The sequence below is a fragment of the Monodelphis domestica genome, chromosome 1, assembly GCF_027887165.1.
Source record: "Monodelphis domestica isolate mMonDom1 chromosome 1, mMonDom1.pri, whole genome shotgun sequence".
NCBI lineage: Eukaryota > Metazoa > Chordata > Mammalia > Didelphimorphia > Didelphidae > Monodelphis > Monodelphis domestica.
In genome coordinates this window covers 655,290,793-655,312,524 of record NC_077227.1, presented here as the reverse complement: position 1 = coordinate 655,312,524, position 21,732 = coordinate 655,290,793, and the positions used below count along the sequence as shown (strand labels likewise).

The 21,732-nt window shown below is 34.5% G+C and overlaps 1 protein-coding gene across 44 annotated transcripts in view; it reads right to left on the bottom strand.

Annotated features, from left to right (window-relative positions):
* NRXN1 (neurexin 1) overlaps window positions 1-21,732 on the bottom strand; it is a 1,454,617-nt gene that overhangs the window by 818,808 nt on the left and 614,077 nt on the right. For 30 of the 44 annotated variants that reach the window (XM_003339683.3, XM_056823682.1, XM_056823689.1 and 27 more), the window contains 3 exons: window positions 18,058-18,441; window positions 6,738-6,941; window positions 4,091-4,117 (listed from right to left, as the gene is read on the bottom strand). In XM_003339683.3, coding sequence (XP_003339731.1) covers window positions 4,091-4,117; window positions 6,738-6,941; window positions 18,058-18,441 — 615 coding nt within the window. The remainder of the gene's footprint in view (window positions 1-4,090; window positions 4,118-6,737; window positions 6,942-18,057; window positions 18,442-21,732) is intronic. The other 14 variants (XM_056823708.1, XM_056823608.1, XM_056823778.1 and 11 more) reach the window with 1 other exon arrangement.

The window sequence follows — 21,732 nt, the reverse complement described above, 5'->3', positions numbered from 1 at the left end:
GTAGTGAGTATTCTTTGAGAGATGTTTTATGGAGATTAAGCCATGGACATCACTTTTCTGCATCATAACATCTTGACAGATTTCTGGCTAATCAAATAAAAATGGCAGACTATTTGAACACTACTAATTCAGAATTTATGGTAATTTATACACAACTTTGTCTAAATTTTATTTTGGACTATTAGGGGAAGAAATACTAAGAAAATCAATCATGTCAGCAAGATTGCAAGGGAGATGTTTAAACTTATTTTAAAGATAAATTTGTATAAAGAACAAGCCAGCCACCATTTACCTAAGATGATCCATGGGATAATTATTTATAATACATAGATTTTGTTTATAATGGATTAGTATTATTGTGGCCATCTGAAAAAATCACCTCTTTTGATTGCAGGAGAAGAATATTTTTTCCTATTTAAACAACAAATATCAAGTAAAATAAAAGGGTTCTATGCAAAACTGTGCTTCTCTATTATTTCTGACTTCATTTTCTTTTTCAGTTACTAAATATCTTATAACATATAATTATTGTTTGTTCTAAATTCATATTGTTTTCCCGTATGATTACTACAAAGTATCATAGTATTTTTCCATGAATCCTCTAATAATCCAATTTCATCTTGATTATGCCAAGCCCTATCTGTGTTTAAAGAATATTTAGAATAAGAAAGTTCTCTCATTTTCATTCAAATGTCAGAGCTATATTAAGAAGGTCCGTGAGATTATTTGATCAGGAAAGGTTGTCTTTTTGAATACTTGATAAAAAGAAGATGAAAGGTGGCATTCTGACTGGTCATGCCAGCATCTCCTTTATCTTTTTCATGTTCTTAGACCTATGATGACAAGGGTACTAGAGAGGACCAGTTATATAATCTTACTGAGGTAAGTCACTTAATAGGTAACTATCTAAGAAGATTACAAGTTCCAGATGCCAGGCACATTTAAAAATGGCACATGATATAATAAATACAAATAACACTGGCTTGGGTATGTGTGTAAAGATTTTCAGGGTATAATCTAAAATTTGCAATGCACACATTTTAACATTGACATACCATCTATTCACTTATTAATTGAGAAAATGCTTAAAAAAAAAAAAAACCCAAACCTCTTATCTTCTGTCTTAGAGTCAATAGGCTATACTGATTCCAAGACAAAAGAGTGTTAAGTACTAGGCAATGAGGGTTAAATGACTTTTCCAGGATCATACAGCTAGGAACTGTCTGAGGCTAGATTTGAGTCTACTACTTTCCATCCCCAGGCCTGGCTCTTAATCTGCAGAGCCACCCAGCTACCCCTGAATTTTTTTAAGCCTTCTGTCATCATAAGAAAATGGGCTCAGTATGGGAAGATCATCATGCCACTTTGAAGATCTTTATCATTATTATTTTTCTAGTCAGAATAAATGGTGGCAACTCAGTGCCTGCCAAAGAGAAATATACCTTGAAATTTAAATGAGTTCTTCCACTAGGGGAGGTGACAAAGAAGGAAAGAGATCTTTCCTTTTCATGATTCCTAATGGATTCTGAAACTGCATATGAACATCAGATACAGAGGTCATAGACATCTCTGGCTGTCCAAAAAACCAATGTTGTGTGCCTAGATTCTCTATCCTTTTCCACGCTTCTCCATCATCCCACTCTCCCCTAACTTATCATAAATGTCTGAAAGTAAAATCATTTGAGTTTTAGAGTTTTTTCCTTAAAATTTCCCTAAAGAAGGAACTTTTTATATCCTATTAATGTGAGTTTCAGGTAAACAGCTAAGGACTAGAGAAAGCAACAAAAAGATTTCTAGAGGAATGATGGATAAAGGGAGAATAGGAAATTTAATCATACAGGTTCATATTAAAACTTGGCAGCTTAAATTTTAAATTTGATTTTGAATCAGATTTAGAATTGGCTTTAATTATTTTTTCTTCCTTTGCTTTATTGTCCTTTAGGATTATTTTACTTGCTTTGTTTTATGGTCAAGGGGATCTCAAAGGTCCTTTGATGAAATGTCTTTTTTTTTTTTCCTGAAAAGGGACAGCCATAAACCTATGATTCAAGAAAGGTGTATCTACCTTCTGGGTTTCATAAAGTCATGCATATCTACAAACCTGTCTTTTTGCGAGGGACTAGTGAAAGACAAATCACTTTCTTTTGGATCAGAAAGGAAAAACTACAAAATAGCATGTTTCCCTCAAATCAGAATAAATATATAATGAATTTTGTACAAAAGGTAAATATGAATTATGAAATATCAGGAAATGGCAAAGATAAAATATCAGGAAAACAAAGAAAAAGGACCAGGTTTCATAAGGAGCTCAAGTTAATTTTTTGCACTAGTAAAAAGAATGGGGAAAAGAGTATTTAACAAAAGAAATAGATAATTTTATTATGGACATGGATACCAAAAAGCAAAGTTTTTGTCTTCTATAGCACAGAATATATAGACTTAAATAGTCTTAGTTTCATCAGTGTTTCTGGTCTTCATTAGACAGTTATTTCAAAATCAAAGCTATTACTTCTAAGATTTGTCGTGTTTATTCTAAATTAAAATAAATTATTGTATGTGAAGACAAAATTTCTAGAAAAAACATTTTTCTCACATAAAGGGATTTGCTTAAATTCTGGGGAAATATAGGAAACACTCATAATTTGTGGAGTGAAGTTATTTATAGAGAAAAGACACTTTATGAGAGCTCCCACGATCATCAGGAAGGTCTGGGAACAAAACTAGGGCTGTGAGATGAAGCCTAGGACCTATTTTTTTCTTTGAAGGTAGAAGAATATATTTATCAATCATCAGGGTAATTTTCTAATGAGATTTTTAATAAGCAGTAACCATTATATAGTTGATCAATTTAATAAGTGCTTCAGTCAGATGATTAATTTTGAGACCTTATTTATTTTAAATAAAAATACTTTAAAATATAAAGTAAGCCATTTGAAGAGCAATCATGGAATTTCAAATGGCCAGACTTATGTTAAAATCACTTTTGCTTCTCTAGTAGCTAAATTTATTATTTATTTGTTTTGGTTTATGCTAGTATAAAAATCTATTTTTTTGTCTTATTCAGACAATTTATTGAGGGACACATATATGGATCCCCATTCTTCATTTCACCAAGATTAAAGAAAGTATTTTGTTTTATTATGTCAAAAAGGGTCAAATTGTTAGTATCATTAATACAAGCCCTTTAGATATGTTACTATGTGTTTATATTATGTTGAAAAAATCTCAAGACAAAGATAAAACATTTAATGATGTAGTAGTACTTAATGACAATCTGTAAATGCTATAGACTCCAAATAAAATCACAGTCCACTCTCCTTTCATACACTATAATCCAAATTTCAAGTATGCCTCTTTCCATGCATCTATTTTCTGACATAATCATTGGCATGCATATCATCATAATAGATGTTCAGATTTAAAGTTTTTATATAACTATATGGTTAAGGTGTAAAAATCCATTATGTAAATTTATTTTATTTTATTTTTTTAACTGGGAAACATTTTAAGAAAATCCTATCCTATGGATAATAGACTTAGAAAGACAATTTCCTTTCTAAGGCATTGTTTCATTTTGTAGGATAATGAATAAAAGAAACCATAAAATCATAGAAATTAAGTGATTCTGGCTCGAGTTAAAAAGATGAGTTTAAAACAGGAAATAATCTTGGAGGTCATATATTTTGATATTCTTCTTCTACATATCAGGAAAAATATGTTTCCTAGTTGAGGTTTCTCTGGTTTCTGGTCTTTCATGGAAATACTACAAGAACCAACAAGAACTGGATAAATTATAAGGCCACTTCCATAACCTGTGGGTCTTCAAAGGAATGGATGTGCCGTCTCTGCAGTTGGCTTTTACATGATTCTTTTAATTTTCCTTCTCATTGAAACTTAAAAATGACCACAAGAAACTGCTCAATTAGACAAAGATCATAATGAGTTTTTACACCCACAGGATGAGTTGGAGTACTTTAAGAGTGAATTAATGGGTTTTTGAAAACTCAACACATCACTTTATTTTTTCAACTAGCTTACATCATTTTATAATGGAGGAATAACATTTTAAAAATTTTGAATAGGCACTTACTGGAATTACAGTTAATCCTGATACAATCTAGATGGGGAAGAATAGATGAAAAATGAAAATTTATCCTTCAAGGTAATAGCTGCAGACATCCAATAAAATCACAGTCCACCCTTCCGGGGACAGACACATGCAAAAATGGCCACTCCATGTCATTTTTCTTTACATACTGATATAACCCAGAATTATTGCCATAAAACTTCACCGTTGGAACAACAATAAAAGGTAAAAAAATGGCCAATTTCAAACAAAGCTACATGGTGACAAATCTAAGTGAAAAAATAGTTTTTAACTGTCAAAGATGCTTGACTTAGCCAGGCTGCAACTTTTTTCCCATCTGTGAAAGAACAGAGAGTTGTCTCCATGTAATTAAAAAGTGCTCCGTCACAATGGGGTGCAGAGCAGTCCCAGCTAGGCTCAGACATCTGGGACCTCCAAGATCCAGTATCCCACAAAGGCTTCCATGATCTTTCCAAATGGATAGGGTTTAAATAGCACAAGTTGTGGTCACTTCCTTTAGGAACTGGGCTGTTTCTTATTCTATACGCATGGACATAAATTGGTGACAGATCATTTTAGGTAGGATTCTATGGCTTTTGTTAGTAGGCTAAGGAAAGGAATCCTCACAGGTCAGTGATATTCAAGTAGTGTCCTTTCTTTAGGCTACCCAAGCCTTTTCTCCCACCCAGATCTTTTCTTTTCTTTTTTACTAGTTTCCTTTCATATCCTTTCATCTACAGCAAGCTTACAATGGATTCTTTGTGTGAACATTGCTTTTTAACAATAATTGATTACTTAAAAAATAAAAACAAATAAAAAAATAAAAAGAAATTGTTTTTCGTTATTACATACCATATTAATGGTCTTTGGATTTTCCCAAAAAAAGGACATTTGGAATGATTTGTTGATCTATGTGTGTTTTTAATGCCTTTGGGGAGCATGAAAAATAGAAACCTAGATTCTGTTTCCATATAGCTGAGTTTGTCATGTGTCGTCAACCGCATCAGAAAAGTGGTTGCAAACAGCCAGGGACCAGCACTTACACAACTCTTTCCACAGAATGCTTTGCTGAGGGAGGGTCTAGCCTCATTTAACGAGGACATAACAGAGGGTTTTTGTTCTTTGGTTTAAGAAGAGGCAGTCTTTGAAACCAGTCTTATTTTTTTCTTCCTTTTTAAAATCACTATGCAGTAATCAAATGTCGCCACGAGAGGGAACTCTAAGAGAACAATCGAGGCAAAAGGCAGGCGTTCAGAGGTTGAATTTCCCTTGCTTTTCAAAAGTGTTCAGACTCTACATATCCTTTTGGAAATAACCTAGAGCTCTGCCTAGCTCAATTCGAGGGTAGGGTGGGATTTTAAAATCTGTGCCTCATGAGGCCGTGCCATCATTCTCAACCAAGGACTTAAAACATGAGAAGCAGCTTATCTTTTCTTAAACCTAAACCATCCTTAACTTAACTCTCTCCTGTATTCTCACTACTTTTGTATTTCCATTTTGAAATCATAAGCATGGGAGTATAATCTGTGAGTTTAGCGCCATAAGAAAAAGATTCAGTAAGTACAGTAAAACCTCATTAATTTTGACCCATTCAATTTGGAGCTGGCAATAATCCTTATACACCTTGGGCATGCTTCCTTTTTGTATAATCTAGGGAGAAAGATTCATTAAGGAAATTACCACCTTCTATTAGATTTTAGGGGAAATGTTTAGCCTACATAGGAAAAGTTCTCCAGCATTTTAAATATATGTATACATATATAGAAGTAGTTTCATTTTTTTTCAAAATAGGGAAGTAATTAGGAACAATTCTTATCATCATTAAAATAGTTCTAGTTTGACCTGTACTTGACAGCATCTTATTATCTGTTAGTTTACATGCTTGTCCTTCACACTCAAACAGCTGAATAGAATCCATACATCAGACTTTTCTTTATTTTCAATTTCTTCCTACACAATCCATATTTGTGAGGTTTTACTGTAGTTCACTTAGGAGTATTCTTTCTAAATGCTAAGTTAAACCAGGAAAGCATTATATTTCTGTAGAAGAGTCTGTGTTTTTAGTGTTCACATGGCTGTTTGCTCAGGGCCGCAGACTTTGGGCATTGAAGGGTTGTGGGTTATCTTTTGATAGCAAAATACCACCACACAGTAATTCAAAACAGAGAAGATGGCTTACCACCCTGTGTGACTGTTCAAAGGAAAAGCCCATAAGAGAAGAGAGTATTAAAGCACAAGCACAAAGAGAAAAGTAATTTGGCATACAGCATCCTTATAAAAAGAAGATACTTTACATTCCAATACTAGGAAAATTAAAATGTAATCAATAGGAAATTTTTTGTTTGTAATATTAAAAATAATTATACATTTTCTTGAGAAATGCCAAAATAAACTGGGCTCCCCTTTTGAGAACACTCCACAAGGTAGTAGGAGCTACACTATGTTATGTTAGACTGAGTAAAGCAAACAAAAAAAGATGCAAAATTAAAATTTTAAAGAAAAATATAAAAATTAATAACTTTAAAAGATGAAAATTAGATAATTAAATGTGTTTACTTCCCATAGCAAACAGGCTGATAGGTGAATGATTGCAAGCAAAAACAAACCCACTGGAAAAATGTTAGTTCAATGGGGGAAGGGAAGTTGTTACCTAGATTGACCGTCAGTTTCACACGCCCTGCATCCAGCTCTAAGCGGAGAGTATCTGCAGAATCTCTAGATGTGGTTGCCATTAGAATGCCATAAGCCCTCTGAGATCTGAACCTTAAGGACACATCCTCTGCTTCTGTGTGCATCACCACAGGAAGTTGGATTTTCATAAACATACTTCCATCGTAACTCAAGATAGTTGCCTCTGCAGAAAGGAGAGAAAATAACATTTTGTTCATTGGTTTAGTTTATTTGTATTTTTCAAAGAAAGGAAAGGTCAGACATCAGAGATCACACTGAATGTGTAAATTTAGCCTTTCATTTTCAGCTCTTAAATTCTCAAAATTACAAAAGAAAAACACACACTAGTAGTCTTTATATTGAAGAGTGAGACTGACTTTTTAATGTTACTAGTATAGATTTCGGGGACCACTTTAGGACAACATTTCCAATGAAGAAAATGAAAGAGAAAATGGCATTGCAGCCATAATATTTCACTAGAAATAGTCTGGGGATAAAGCTTTCATTTCTGATCTTTGCCACTAAGTGGGCAACCTTGAACAAGTCATTTAATTTGCTAAGGCTCAGTTTCCTCATCTGCAATTGCAGAGATTGAGCTAGAACATCTCTAGAGGGCAAAATTTTAGGACAATTTTTAATTGATCCATACAATTTAATGTAGGAAGAAATTTCAGAGTCCATCTATTTTTTCATTCTTCATTTTATCACTGGGAAAACTGTGATCTAGAGTATTGAAAGCAATGTGCTGAAGGTCATATAACTAATAAGTAGCAAAGATAATATTTTGAATACATGCCATTTGACTCAAAAATCCAGTGTTCTGACCTGTATTTCAAAACTGCTTTTAATCTCTTTGATGAGTACCATTGATCTATAGGAAAAAGTAAAAGTGCCTTAACTGTCATTTCTATGATCTTTTGACATTGGCAAGTAGAAATGACAATATTTATCCTTTATATATTGCTAAGTAGGAATGGCATCATATTTGTTGTGTTGCTGCCCAATTTTTCTAAAAGTGGTCACTCCTAGAAGTTAGTGATAAACACTTATGATGGAAGTAGAATTAGGGATATGGAAGGGGATTAGCATTAACATTGTCATTTTACTAGTATTTTCTAGGAAGTAAATGTGGAGAAGTACTACTTAATATAAAGCTACTGGTCATAAATAGGAAAGCTAGTTTCAGAAAAGAGACAAGAATTTATGCTATATGGGTCTTAAATTTTGCAAAACAGACATAAATGGCTTCAGATAATATTGTTCTAACATCTCAGAATAGTATTTAATAAAAGAAAAAACTATTTGGAAATGAAATTAACTTATCAATGTCTAGATATCAAACCACCTATCTGAAAACACAGATTCTCAAGATTTTAAAATTGGAAGTAGTGTCATTAGCCACCTAGTCCAATTTATAGCTGAAGGAGTATTTCCTCTGAACCACACTGAAAAGTTGGCATCCTCCATGTTTCACTTGAAGATCTCCAATAAGGAGAAACACACTAGTTTCAAAGGAAGCTCATCTTATCTTTGTAAGGCACAATTTGTTAGGAAGATTTTCCTGACATAAATGTCAACATAATGATTAACTTTCAGATAAAATTATATTTATTAGGAAGAATGTATTTTGTGCATGTGGTTTTTCAAGTATGGTTTCCAAAAAAGACAAAGAAAAGAATTCTGGCCCCCTGGTCTTGATAATTATATATGAAATACATTATTTATGATTAGCACATGTATAGTTCATTTTGAACTGAAAATTATGTGACAGAGTCTTTTAGAATTTAGAAACCATGGGCTAAATTCTAAAGAGAGATGAGGGGCTAATCAAAGGCCTTTCTCTAGAATTTGCATTTGCTGATGGAATCCAAATTAAAGTGTTTTCTAATCCTTAAAAAAATTTTAGTTCTTTTAAACATTTTATCCATGAATTATATCATTAAGTATTGTTGAAGATAATAAAGAGTATTTAGGAAAATAGATTTAACAATTGCATGAGGTAGATCACTGATAGTGATTCTAATTGTCTTTTTTAAATAGTTCATTTTAATGAGTTAACTTGAAATTTATTGACAAATTCAGTCACACTAATTTATAGAGTGAATTTCAAAACAAATAGATTTTCAATTGATTCATATTACCTTTCCCCTTTCTCTTCACTTCCCAAATTGGTTTGTAAATATAGATATAGTATAAATGGAAGTCCAAAGATGAGAGAGTTTATTTGAAAAAAAGAAGTATGTCTTCTGTCTCCACTAAATTATGCCTTTAATGCAATTTCATGGTAAATGGTTATCAAACTAAACTTCTGGTGGAGTTAAAGCTCTCAGAGACTCTTCCAACCTGAAAAGGCTTTGAGTATGACCATGATAATATATGATATGGCTGTTGTCCAAGAACCAACATAGTTAAGTTCAGAAAGGATCACTTCCAAGTTAGTTATGGGGTGATGAATTACACTGAAGCCAATGCATTTTTTAATATCAACAATTCAAAGACCATCTATTAAATTTTAAATAGACTATGATGTGCATCAATGCAGTGAGAACTTTCACTAGTAGAATCATATATCCCTTAAGAAAATGAAAATAAGTTTGTCTTTGAAACTACAGCTACATGAGTCCCAAATGGCAAGTGCCATCTAGTAGAGTTATTTAATTTATGAAAAATGAAGTAAGAGTTCCACTTTTCACTCATGGAGTTGACAAATGTTTCCTAAGATTCAAAATGCTTTTGCTTTGTGTAGATCCTACCTTAATCCACCCTTCACATGCATGATATTAGGATCACTTGATAATAGCATAACAAAATCAGACTTAGAGCTGGACCTTAGATAAACTCTAGTCCAACTATCTTCTTTGGTAGAAACTGGAACCTAGGGAAGTTGAGTGCTATATATTCATATTTACAAAGGGAGCAAATGCAATGATTAATGTTTGAACTCATCTTCTCATTCCAAATTCACTAATATTTTTCTCATAGAATACAGGATCTACCCACAATATTAAATTATATTTGTATAGTGCTGTATGACTTATAAAATGCTTTCTTCTCAGTAACCTTATAAGGCATATTCTATATATATTATTATCCTAATTTTACATAGGGAGACACAAAGGCTCAAAGATTTGTTAAATGGTTTCTTTATGGTCACATAGCTAATAAACATTTAAGATAGAATCTAAATCCAGTTCTCTTGATTATATATTAAGAAAGAAAGTCAAAATTAATGAAGGGATGGTAGATTACTGTTACCAGTTGGAAACTATCTCACATTATCACTGATACCCATCATTCGGAACTAAATCTGACCAGTGTGGACTGGGATCTTGTTCAAATATGTTACCCCCTCATTGTAGGGGGATTGTTAGGATTCAGTGGGGGATGATGGCACAATGAAGAGGGGATTTTTATCAAAGAATAACTGTAGTTGTTGAAGGTGAATTTTTATAAGAGATGATGTCTTCTTTTATAACCTGGAATAGTATTAAATTCATAGGAAGAAGACAGTAAGGTTTGTTGCCTGACTCTAATCATTTATCTTTAATGTGTTTCTTGAAAGCTCTCTTGAAAACCTCACTTTTTTCATAGTCACATTTGAAAATAGGCAAATATTACTGAAGATGTATAACTCACACCCTTTATTTGTTAGAGTGAATATTGTTCAGACTGAAAGGAAAGAAGGAAAGAGGGAATGTATGGATGGAGGGATGGAGAGAGGAAGAAGAGAGAAGGAAGGAATGAAGGAAGGGAATGAAAAAAAAGGGAGGGAAAGAAGGAAAGAGGGAAGGAAGAAAGAAAGGAAGAAGGAAGAAAGTAAGGAAAAGAGGAGGAAGAAGGTAGGAAAAAAGAATTACTCTGAAGTTAGAAAATATTGATTATTTTTTAGTAGGACAGATTAGTGGAAATAAAAAATAATAATTTGTTGTCAGGAAAGGCTTGAGTTCAAATCTCACCATTGATATGATCTGTGTAGCCATAAGTAAATCACTTATCCTCTCTGAGCCTCAGTTTGTTCATTTGCAAATTAGGACAATGATACAATACTTTATTCACAAGATTGTTGTGAGAATCAAATAAAAATATATGTAAAATGCTTTTTGGAACAGTTTTATATAAATACAAGCTATGACTTCTCTCTACTGTTCTCAAAGTCAATAACCTAGGACTATTGCAGAACTAAAACACTTGAATGAAAAAGTTTTAGTTAAATCTAGGTAATTTCATAACATAAAGGAGAAAAAACTGGAGAATGGATGCTATTTCTCACATTCAATATGAAAATTTGAGTATCTTGTAGATAGTCTTTTATCCACCATTTCACTGAAAAAAAATCTTATTTTCTGAAATGAAAGTTTGCTTTTAAGTTGATTGTAAATAATCTTGTATTTCTCCAATATAAATGTGAGACTAACATGGAATCATGTTTATTTATAATAGAATAGAAAAAAATCAAGACTAATTTTGACACTCAAAAGGGGAATATAATTAAAATTATTATATTATATAATTATATGATAAGATACCCTTTTAGGTGGCACAGTGGATAGAATACTGGGCATGGAGTCAAGAAGATTCATCTTTGTGAGTTTATATATGATCTCAGACATTTTGTATGACCTTGAACAAATACTTAACTGTTTGCCTCAGTTTCTAATGGCAAGCCACTTAAGTATCTTTGCCAAGAAAACTCCAAATGGGGTCATGACAAATTACTGAAGAAGAAAATGTAATAAAACAGGCAGTGCCCATCCATATATAGCTTTTAAAAATGTTTACATGTGCCTAAAACTGTCAAAATATAAATGAAATTTTACAAGATTCAACATGATTAGAATGATTATTTGTTTGGAAAACCAATGAAAACTAGACACGGATGAAATTGGGATTTGCCAAGTAAATGGTAAATAAAGCCTTGATGTTTTAAGATTATACTATTTGGTTAAAATTAATGGTGAGATCATTTTCTAATCTACCTGCAAAAGAGAATTATTAAAACCCTTATTCCAATTAGGTATTTCCCCGGGGTTCATAAGGGAAAGGAACAAGTCACTTTCAGCTTTGCCTTTTATGTCTCCTTCCCCCTCATCATTAAGTTTGATAAATTTGCTTCTTTGCATTATTCCTTGTTGAAGCCCAAGGTATGCACCTGTGTCAGGCTCTGCCGACAGGCAGTCACATATTGTGATCTACGATGAAAACCAGAGAAGAAGCCAAATTATATTGCTGTGACATCTGTCCCTCCATCTGCTGGAGTTTTCATAAACAAGTAAAATGAAGCTTCTGATTTTATTGATGTTTTTATTTTACATATAATCAAGAATGGTTCTGAAATATTAAAAAATCACCCAAAAATTTTCAGTTTCTCTTTACTAAAAAAACATTTTGTCAAAACAGGTGGCAGGAGCTTGGGTTCAATATTGACAACAGTTTGTCATTTTGGGGGGAGTTTTTCCTGATTTGTTTGATGTACATACTTTGAGATGGAGTTTTCCTTGTATATAATTAGCACATCGCTTTAGAGAAAGATGATTTTTTGTTTATTGCAAATACCCTGGAGTTATATTAACAGAAACCAGTCATTTGCCATTGTCTTCATTTAGAACATACTATTCTAAACTGAAATCCTACTTTCTGAAATTGTATTATCTGCAAAATAAAAATGCTTTTATTTTCTTTTTCAGTTCCTTTAGTATTTATAACTCTATCACTACCCCATGAAAAGGTTTATAGGTTATTAACAAAGAACATTAGAAATAATAATGACTGTGTAAAGTTTTAGTGCATGTGACAATTTATACTTCTGTCTCAATAACTGAGGAAGTTACTCTAAATTATATTCCAGTTTTCCATATTAAAAAGAATAACATATTAATATATTGCATAATAACTTATTTAAAACCTTTACTTTCTGACTTAGAATTAATACTATGCATTGTTTCCAAGGGAGAAGAGCAGTAATGGGTAGGCAATGGGGGTAAAGTGACTTGCCAACAGTCACAAAGTCAGGAAGTGTCTAAGGTCAAATTTGAACCCAGGACCTCCTATCTCTAGCTTTGGTACTCAATCCACTGAACCACCTAACTGCCCCACTATAAAAACTTTTTAAAAAATAAAAATGAAACAATAACTGAAGCTCAGGGAGGTTATGCGATTTGCTCATGGTCACAGAGTAGAATCGGAACTCAAACCCATGTTTTCGGACCTCAAGACAAGTGCTTCTTCTCCATAACACCAAACTTACCTTTCTAATAATAACACTGAGTGTTAGTATACCCAACCTCTTGCTTTTCTCCTTTCTGAAGAGGTACTCATACATAGGTATATATGACTATAAGGGATATCAACATCTGTTAAGAATCAGAGCATGCATTCAGCTATGCCATAAGAGAAAGAACATAAGCCAAGAGTCAGAAAACCTAGTTGTGTCCTGGCATGACACAGGGCACAATCACCTCATCTCAGAGCTCTGAATTTAGAGAATTCAGGGAAATGTGAATTCAAATGTGAATTTGACTACTAGCTCTGCAAACCCAGGCAAATCACTTTAACCTTTGTCTACCTCGGTTTCTTCAACTATAATATGAGAATAAAAATAACACAAGTTTAATCTGCCTCAGTTTCTTTAATTATGACATGAATGACAGTACTAGCTCCCCTCCACCCCCACATACACCCCACCCCATGGTTGTTGAGAGGATAAAATGAAATAATATCTGTTAAGTACCTTGCAAATCTGAAAGCACATTACAAATGCTAGTTGTCATTTCTTAATTTTCTCACATATAAAATGAAGGTAGAATAGTTATCCTGCTAGAAAATTATAATACCACCATGAGATTTAGAATTGGAGGGAGAGCAGGGCATCTTCTAGTTTAGTTCCTTCAATTAAGAGAATAAGAAACTTGCTTGGAAAGAGTAAGCTCACTTGACCACGGATTCCTAAGTAAGTAGTAGAAATAAGATTTGAACCCATATGCACTTTAATTGAAGTACAATGTTTTGTTTTGTTTTGTTTTGTTTTTTAAATTCATTCTTCCTGGGTTCAAACTATATTTTATGAGATATTGTCTTAGGCATATAACTTTGACTTTCTGGGCTTCAGTATCTTTATATAAAATATGAAGGCAATATACTAAATAATGTAAAAAATCACAGATTTGGAAGTGGAAAGAATCACTAAAGAGATGAAATCCAATCTTTCATTTTTCTTTTCTTTTTTTTTTCATTTTACAGATAAAGAAACTGAGGCTGATCAAGGTTAAGTGACTTGCCCAAAGTCACTTGAGGTAGAATTCAAATAAAGGATTTCCAGCTGGCACATTCAATATTCTCTCCACTGAACCAGGCTGTCTCTAAGTTCCTCACCAATCTAATTCTCTTATTCAATAAGAGCCGTTTATTATGAATTAGAAAATCCAATATATAGGCAGTACATTCTTTGCTGACTCAACTAGCACATGGTGAGGCGAAGGACAATAGCCAACTTTGGTAGTCACAAATCTGGCTTTTCATGTTATCATCACTCACCAAAATAAGCCAAGAAATTAATTCTGACATAAAAGGATGCTCCAATTTCACTCAGCTAAGCCAAGAAGAAGAAAAAAAAACAAAAACCAAAATCCTTCTCTTAACACTAGATGCACAACCAATGGGACAACAGGGAAATCAGCAGCAAGATACAGCAACCTGTCAGATGTGGATATGTGCTGAATCCCAGTGATGAAGTTTGCTATTAAATTCTCATTTGCAAATCTGCATATGCTTGCCACCCTTCCTTCTAATTACTGCAATATGTAAATATTCCCTCTCCCCCCCCCCCCCACTCCCTTTCTGCTAGGAGAAATACAATGCTGATTTTTATACTTGCCAAATGTAATAGCAGAATATTACCACAGGGTGGTATACTATACATATTTAACTGAAAGCTTTTGTAATTCATATGACAGTTCAGTTATGCCCTCTTCAAGCATTGCTTAACCAGGAATAAAACAATCCAAAGGCATCAGAATCAACTGGCCTTTGTCCAATAGAATAAAATAAAAAGCAACATTTTAGGTCATTTTAGTCAGAGTTTTGTTTGTTTGTCTGTTTTGTTTAATCAGGACTAAGATAGATTCTAAAAATCAGTTGTCTCTTTTTCCTTTTTTTACTCCTCTTTCTCCATCATGTTATATTATTTTTTCCTCCCCCAAAGAACAAATGATAGACTTTTATTCCCTGGTAAAATGGATTAAGCAAAAGAAAGAAATAACTACCATTGCCAATGCACAGGCATTGAGATTGGGTTTCTGCTGGCAGAGACAATTTTACTACAAGCACACTTACTTGTCTGTTGTCCTGTTAGACTACACAACACAAAACTGATAATTTCCTGTTTATAGTGAATGAAAGATATGTAGACTGCCTGATGCAAAGAGGATTGGATTTGGGCTCAAATGGCCTTAGTTAAATGTGGCACAGTGCAAATCCTGTCACCCTGCTTTGCTCAGTTTTCTCACCTGTAAATTGAGGCAATTTACCTAAATGACCCTTCGAGACTATTCTAGTTCTTCAGAAATCTATGATGTTAAAGATATTTGTTGTTATTAACTGCTGTTCTTCCTTGTTTATGTAAGTGACCAGAGTAATACATCTACTCATTTGCTTTCTAAACACATATCTTTTCACTCAAAAAGTGAGTCTATAAAAATATTTTTAAAAGATGATAGAATTATAGAAGGGATCTCAGAGATAATCTATTCCAATCCTCTTATTTTACAGATCAGAAACTAAGACCCAAGGAATAAAGGAAGAAACTAATTATACATTGTATTTTTTGTTATTGAATATTTTAATGAAAAATATTATTAATGCTGTTCAAAGTATTTATTTCCAATGGAATATAGTTAAAGTATAAGAATAAGGTATATGCAAGAATGTATCCAATGTCATCAGGGAAAGGAAGGAAGGGATTGAGGCATTAACTTGGGGGGGGGGGATATGCCCATTTCTACTGTCTCTGCTGCTCATTTCCATCCTAACAGCTCCCAGATATCTAATCCTTATTTATTTCTCTCCACTCTTTGCTCTCCAATGCAGTACTACCATGTCCTTCATGTCCCTTACACTACTAGCACACATGCTGTGGGAGGTTGGGAAAAGGGGAGAAAACAGAAACTTAAAGCTCTCGCCAGATAGATGAGACCATCTCTGGTTCATGGCTTCATAAACTGATTCATTGGACGCAACTACAAGAGTGTGGAGGGCATTCTTTAGTGGGAGGTTAGGTCTTAAGACATAAGGCTCCACTGAAGGTCATATATTGCCTTAAACAATTCATTAATTATCTAGTTAATGAAGATAAAGAACATCAATTCTCTTGTTAGTGCCCCAGAAAAAGTCCTCTGATAGTTTTCTTTCAGATTAAGTGTTGATTCAGTTGTCAAATTGCAACCTAGAGCCTTCCTAGCTTCTTCCCCAGTTGCCCTGTATTGAACTACTGTTTCTCCCTGACTCAATTATTTTTGCCATTTTAAAGATCAATCAGAAGCACCATTTTAGATTATTTATGAAGGAATTTGGAGAGTGAGGTGATCTTCTGTTGTATTTTACCATCTTCCCACAGTGCAATTTATAAGGCTTGGGGTCTGGAAGACTTGACAAATGTGGTCTCAGACACTAGTTTTCTGTCTCTGGGCAAATTTCTTAATCACTGCTTGCCTCAGTTTCCTTAACGGTAAAATGGAGATAATAATAGTACCTACCTCACAGGGTTGCTATGAGAATTGAATCAGAAAATATAAAATTCCTAATATAATGCCTAAAACAGAGTATTTGCTATGTAAAATACTTATTCCCTTTCCTTTCCTGATCAGGATAACTGTCTTATATTTTTACTTTTTGGCCAGTCATGTTCTTTTATGGGAACAGAGAGTTCCTTCCCAATAAGGGCATGGCACATAATATGTCCCCGTAAAATAATATGCCTAGGATCACACTGCCATTATGTGGCATAAATTAGAATTAGATCAATAATATCAACAGTGATTTTACTTGCAGCTTGAATAAAATGGTTTAATTGTGGAAAGGGAGGAAGATAGTCTGGTTCTGAGATTCCTTCAGTGTGGAGAACTCCCAGTGTAGGAATCTCATCCACTACTCCAGAATGGTAATTCTTCTGTGACCATCAGCAACCTGTCATCTTAGAGCTCCTTGGGGACACTGAGGGTTTAATGACTTGTTCCTGGTCAGAAGGCTACTATTTATTTGTTAGGTGCATGACCTGAACTAAGGTCTTCTTGACTCAGAAGCAAGACTTCTATTCACTATATCATACTGTCTCAAATGATACTTTCTGTCACTGAAATGACTATTCATGTTCATAAGTCTAATTAAAGAAACTGCTTCACCTTACATTCTTCTGAATGAGAACTACACAGAGACTTTTTCTCTAAGTGGTTGCCTTTCTAGGTAAAAGAGAAAACCTCCGTCCTCAAAAATATACTTTAGGCCATTTTCTCTGTAGTACTCAAAAACTCTGAACATGCATTGCAGGGATATATATATATTCAACTTGTATTTTTGTTATTCAGTCACTTTTCAGACATGTCTGAATATTGGTGACCCCATATGGAATTTTCTTGGCAAGGGTACTAGAGTGACTTCCCGTTTCCTTCTCCAGCTCATTTTATAGATGAGGAAACTGAGGCAAAAGGTTAAGAAACTTGCCCAGGGTCATATAGCTCGTAAGTCTCTGAGGCTGGATTTGAAGTCAGGAAAATGAGTGCTCCTGATTTCAGGTCTGTCACTGTCTCTACTGTGCTTTTATAGTTCTTTCATCTCAGATGCCTTCCCAAATATTTGGCACCTCAATAATAATCCCTCAACATATTCTTGGATGCATATTCCTGACATAAATGGGTATAATAACTATAGCAATAGTAACAATAGCAATCATTTATATAGTACTTACTTTTATTATCTTAGTTGATCCTCACAACAACCCTGGGAATTGGGTGCTAATATTATCCCCATTTTATAGGTAAGGAGACTGAGGCAAAAAGAAGTTAAGGGACATACCCTCAGTTACATAGCTAGTAAATGTCTTGAGGCTAGATTTGAATTTGGGTTTTCTTTGCTCAAGCCTTGCTGTTCTATCTATTGGATCCCTTAGCTACTTCTAAAGAAATTAATAACATAATTGAAAGCTTATTTTTCAGCAAGAGTCAGTTTAGCTTCAGTTAATGTTTCCCTGCTCAACAATATAATGGGAACATCAAATGCTATGATGAGGTAGGCGCCTCATTTTTGAAACCTACCTCTCTCACAGGACCTGCCAAGGTAGCCTGTCCCAGAACAATCACAGACATATCTGTTCCACCCATCCCTACACATGCCATTGTTTTTACATGGGTTGCTAAGGCACGGCTTTGCTGTTTCTCTTGAGCAAGAAGGCTTGACTCCAGCAGTACTTTGAATCTCAGCCATTTGTCGAATATCTTTGCTCTGACCGTCGATAAACAAATCCCTGATGCAGCCCACGTAGCCGTAGTTGAGGAGAGCAGTCCATACTTCAGTTGGGAAGATAAGACCTGCCTTGTTTTCTGGTAAACCTCCAAGGTACAAGTCATCATCCAGGTCTAGGATCTCACTCTCTCCAGGGGCTGTGTAAGGTGTGCGTAATGTGTTGACAGAAATGGTACCTGTTTTAAAAAACAAAAAAAGAGGAAGATTTTTAGAATACGGAATGATTACCTTCTGAAGATCAGTCATTTCCATTTATTCTATTTAATCATTTAAATAAAGAGCAACAAAAGCTACTTTGAGGAAACACAGCTTAGTGGAATTTGTTACTTTGTCCTTACATTTCTCTGAGTCTCAGTTATTTCATCAATATAGTGGATAGAAATGGCTACATGATCTCATATTCTCTTTAGCCTTAAAAGTCTACAGATCTATCAAATCTCCAAAAATATAATCTCTAACAAAAAGTGTTCATCTGGCTCTGACTAAATACAGAAATGGGAGGGCTTACAAGGAGAAGACTACACAACCAAAAAAAAAGCAGAAAAAGAAAAGGATTAGTAAAAAATAAAAATAGCACTCAACTGGTACACATTCCTTTGAAGGCTTCATTGTGTCCAAATGAGCACTAGGTGATGATCTTTTGGCTACAGCAAGTAATGGCCAGAAACAAAGATGGCACAATCCCATTACAAAAGTGACTGAGAGGGAGCAGTGATGGAGACTCTGTGTGCTCCATTGCTATTATTGCTAGCAACAGCATGTCAAGAGAAATAAAGGGAGCCACTCAGCGTGTTGCATGAGTCTTCTGTGGTGAACTTACAGGAAGACTTGGGTAAGAATTGCATAGGGTGGGTAGGAACATATGGGGTTGTATACACATCCTGGAGGGAAAAGCCAGTTGATGAGAGTAAACCTCATCTATCATGAGATCTAGGTATCAAAGTATCAGTGGTCATTTACACAACAAAGAGAAAGGATGTTTCCATATGTGTAACTGATTTGGTTGTTCTAAATGAACTAACTGGATCCTTGTTATGATACATTTAATGCACCATCCAAGTCACTAGTGGAGACACAAAGATGAAAAAGACCTAAACCCTGTCCTCCCAGGAACTGATGTTTTTGGAAAATGATCAATCTTTTTAAAAGTCGACTGACTAGTTGGGAAGAGAGCAAGGTGAGTAAAAAAGAATCGTATAGGGCGTTGGGCATAGATCAGAGCTCTCCCTATCTAAAGGCAGACTAGGCAGTCACCTCCAGGGTGATATTTATAGAGCAGTCAACAGCTGGTCTTCTCAGAAAAAAATTCTTCTCACTGTCTTAGGATGACAACAAATCAAGGAACTGTGATTTCCTGGCTGTGGAAACTTCCTCTACTGTTAAGATTGAAATCCATCCGAAACTTAGTTAAATCTTAGAATGTTATGTAAGGCTCAAAGAATAATCATAAAAAAAAAGTCTTTGTAAAGTGTTTTAAGTTTTTTAAAGCATTTTACAAATGTTACCCCATTTTAACCTTACAACCATGATATGTGCGTGCTACTGTTATCTTCATGTTGCAGATGAGAAAGCTGAGGCAGGTGGAGGTGAAATGACAATCCCATATAGCTAAGCTATATCTGGGTTTGGATTCATTCGACCTCAAATCTTCCTGACTCCAGGTCCATAGTCCGTCCACCTAGCTGCCCCTGAGAGGGGAAAGAGCTTACTCATGATCCCTTAGCTAGTCATTGTCAGAAACTGGCTTTGAATTGGGGTGCTCCCTCCACTGTTCCACACTGCCTTGCCAAATGCATTATCAAATGCCTGAAATTCCTACCTCTAGAGCTACTAGTTTGATTTCAGGTATTGCAAAGCCACTGATCTCATAATTAGAAATCACGTTATAATTTCCTGAAGTTAGAGAAGGAGAGGGGCTTTGAATTAGGTCACAGGACATCTGCAATGTGGGCAACTATGAGGGCCAAGAAAGTCCTCAGGGTGGGGATCTTTAAGCCTCCAGAAGTCAGTAAGAGAGCACTGGATCTAAAAGAAAAATGGAACAGACTAGAGAGAGGAGACAAATGGCCTGCTTCATAATTTTCGTTTAAGGTCAATCCTGATGTAGACACTGTCTGTGCCAAATGTGAAAGCATTTATCTAGTTAAGGACACTGAGACACTGCCCCCTACACCATTCATATGGTGATTTCAAATCCCTGCAGAAAGGGCATTTCTTGACTAGAACAGAAGAATAGAGCTTGTCTTTGTAGGGAGAAGGGCATGGAAACCACTGACAGGGACTGCCCAGGCAGCCAAGTCATTAAGGGAACATTTGTTTCTAGATTTTCACAGAATTAAAGGGGGGAAACCTCCTAGGGGACATGAGCTGGAAAGCATTACAAATTTGGCTTTCAGTATAGGAGGATTTGTACATGGGAACTGCAGACAGAGGAAGTGAGGTAAAACGAGAAAGGAATTTGGGTACAAATTTCCACCTTTCACATTGCCACAAATTCTTAGAGCAGGAATTCTTAACCTTGTGTGTATGTGAATGTGTGAGAGGGAATCAGAAAGCAGACTGATACCTAGTGGGACCTATGGAGCCTTTCCCAGAATGCTTTACTATATATAGTTGTAATCAAATGAAATGCTAAATTTTAGTTAGAGGCTAGTGAAAATAAAGGTGTCATTTTTTCTCATCCAAGTTCATAGAACCCCTGAAATCTATTTGAGGTCATTAAGTTAAGAAGTCCCTGACCTTGAAGAGTGCTCCATATATCCATGTTTTAAACAAAATTAATTTTAAACAAAATCAATGTATTATTTATGAAAGAAATATATATTTACATATATATATATATGTATGTACATATACACTTACATATGCCTAGATTGGTACCTGCTTTACAACTTAGTCTTAGAGATTTGTGGGAGGCATTGAGAGGTGAAATAATATGGCATTCCAAGAGTTGCACTGTCAGTGTGTGAAAGAAATGGGATTTAAACCCGACTTCCTCAAAATGAGGAAGACCTTATCCCCTTAAGCTACATACATACACATAAATATATACTATACTGGGGGCAACTGGGTGGTTCAGTGGATTGAGAGTGAGGCCTAGAGACAGGAGGTCCTGGTTTCAAATCTGACCTCAGATACTTCCTAGCTGTGTGACCCTGGGCAAGTCACTTAACCTCCATTGCCTAGCCCTTACCACTCTTCTGCCTTAGAACCAATGCCCAGTATTGATTCTAAGATGGAAGGTAAGAGTTTAAAAAATCATATATATATATATATATACATACTATATATACATTTATGGTATTAGTTATTTTAAAAATTATCATTAAAACTATTTAAAATGCAACTATTTATTGAAAACACTGACTTCTTTGCCATACTCAGTTTCTTAGTGATGTCTTCCCTCTAAGAGTCTAATTAAAAACAGAATATAAAGCATGGATATTAATCATATAAAAATCCAACTA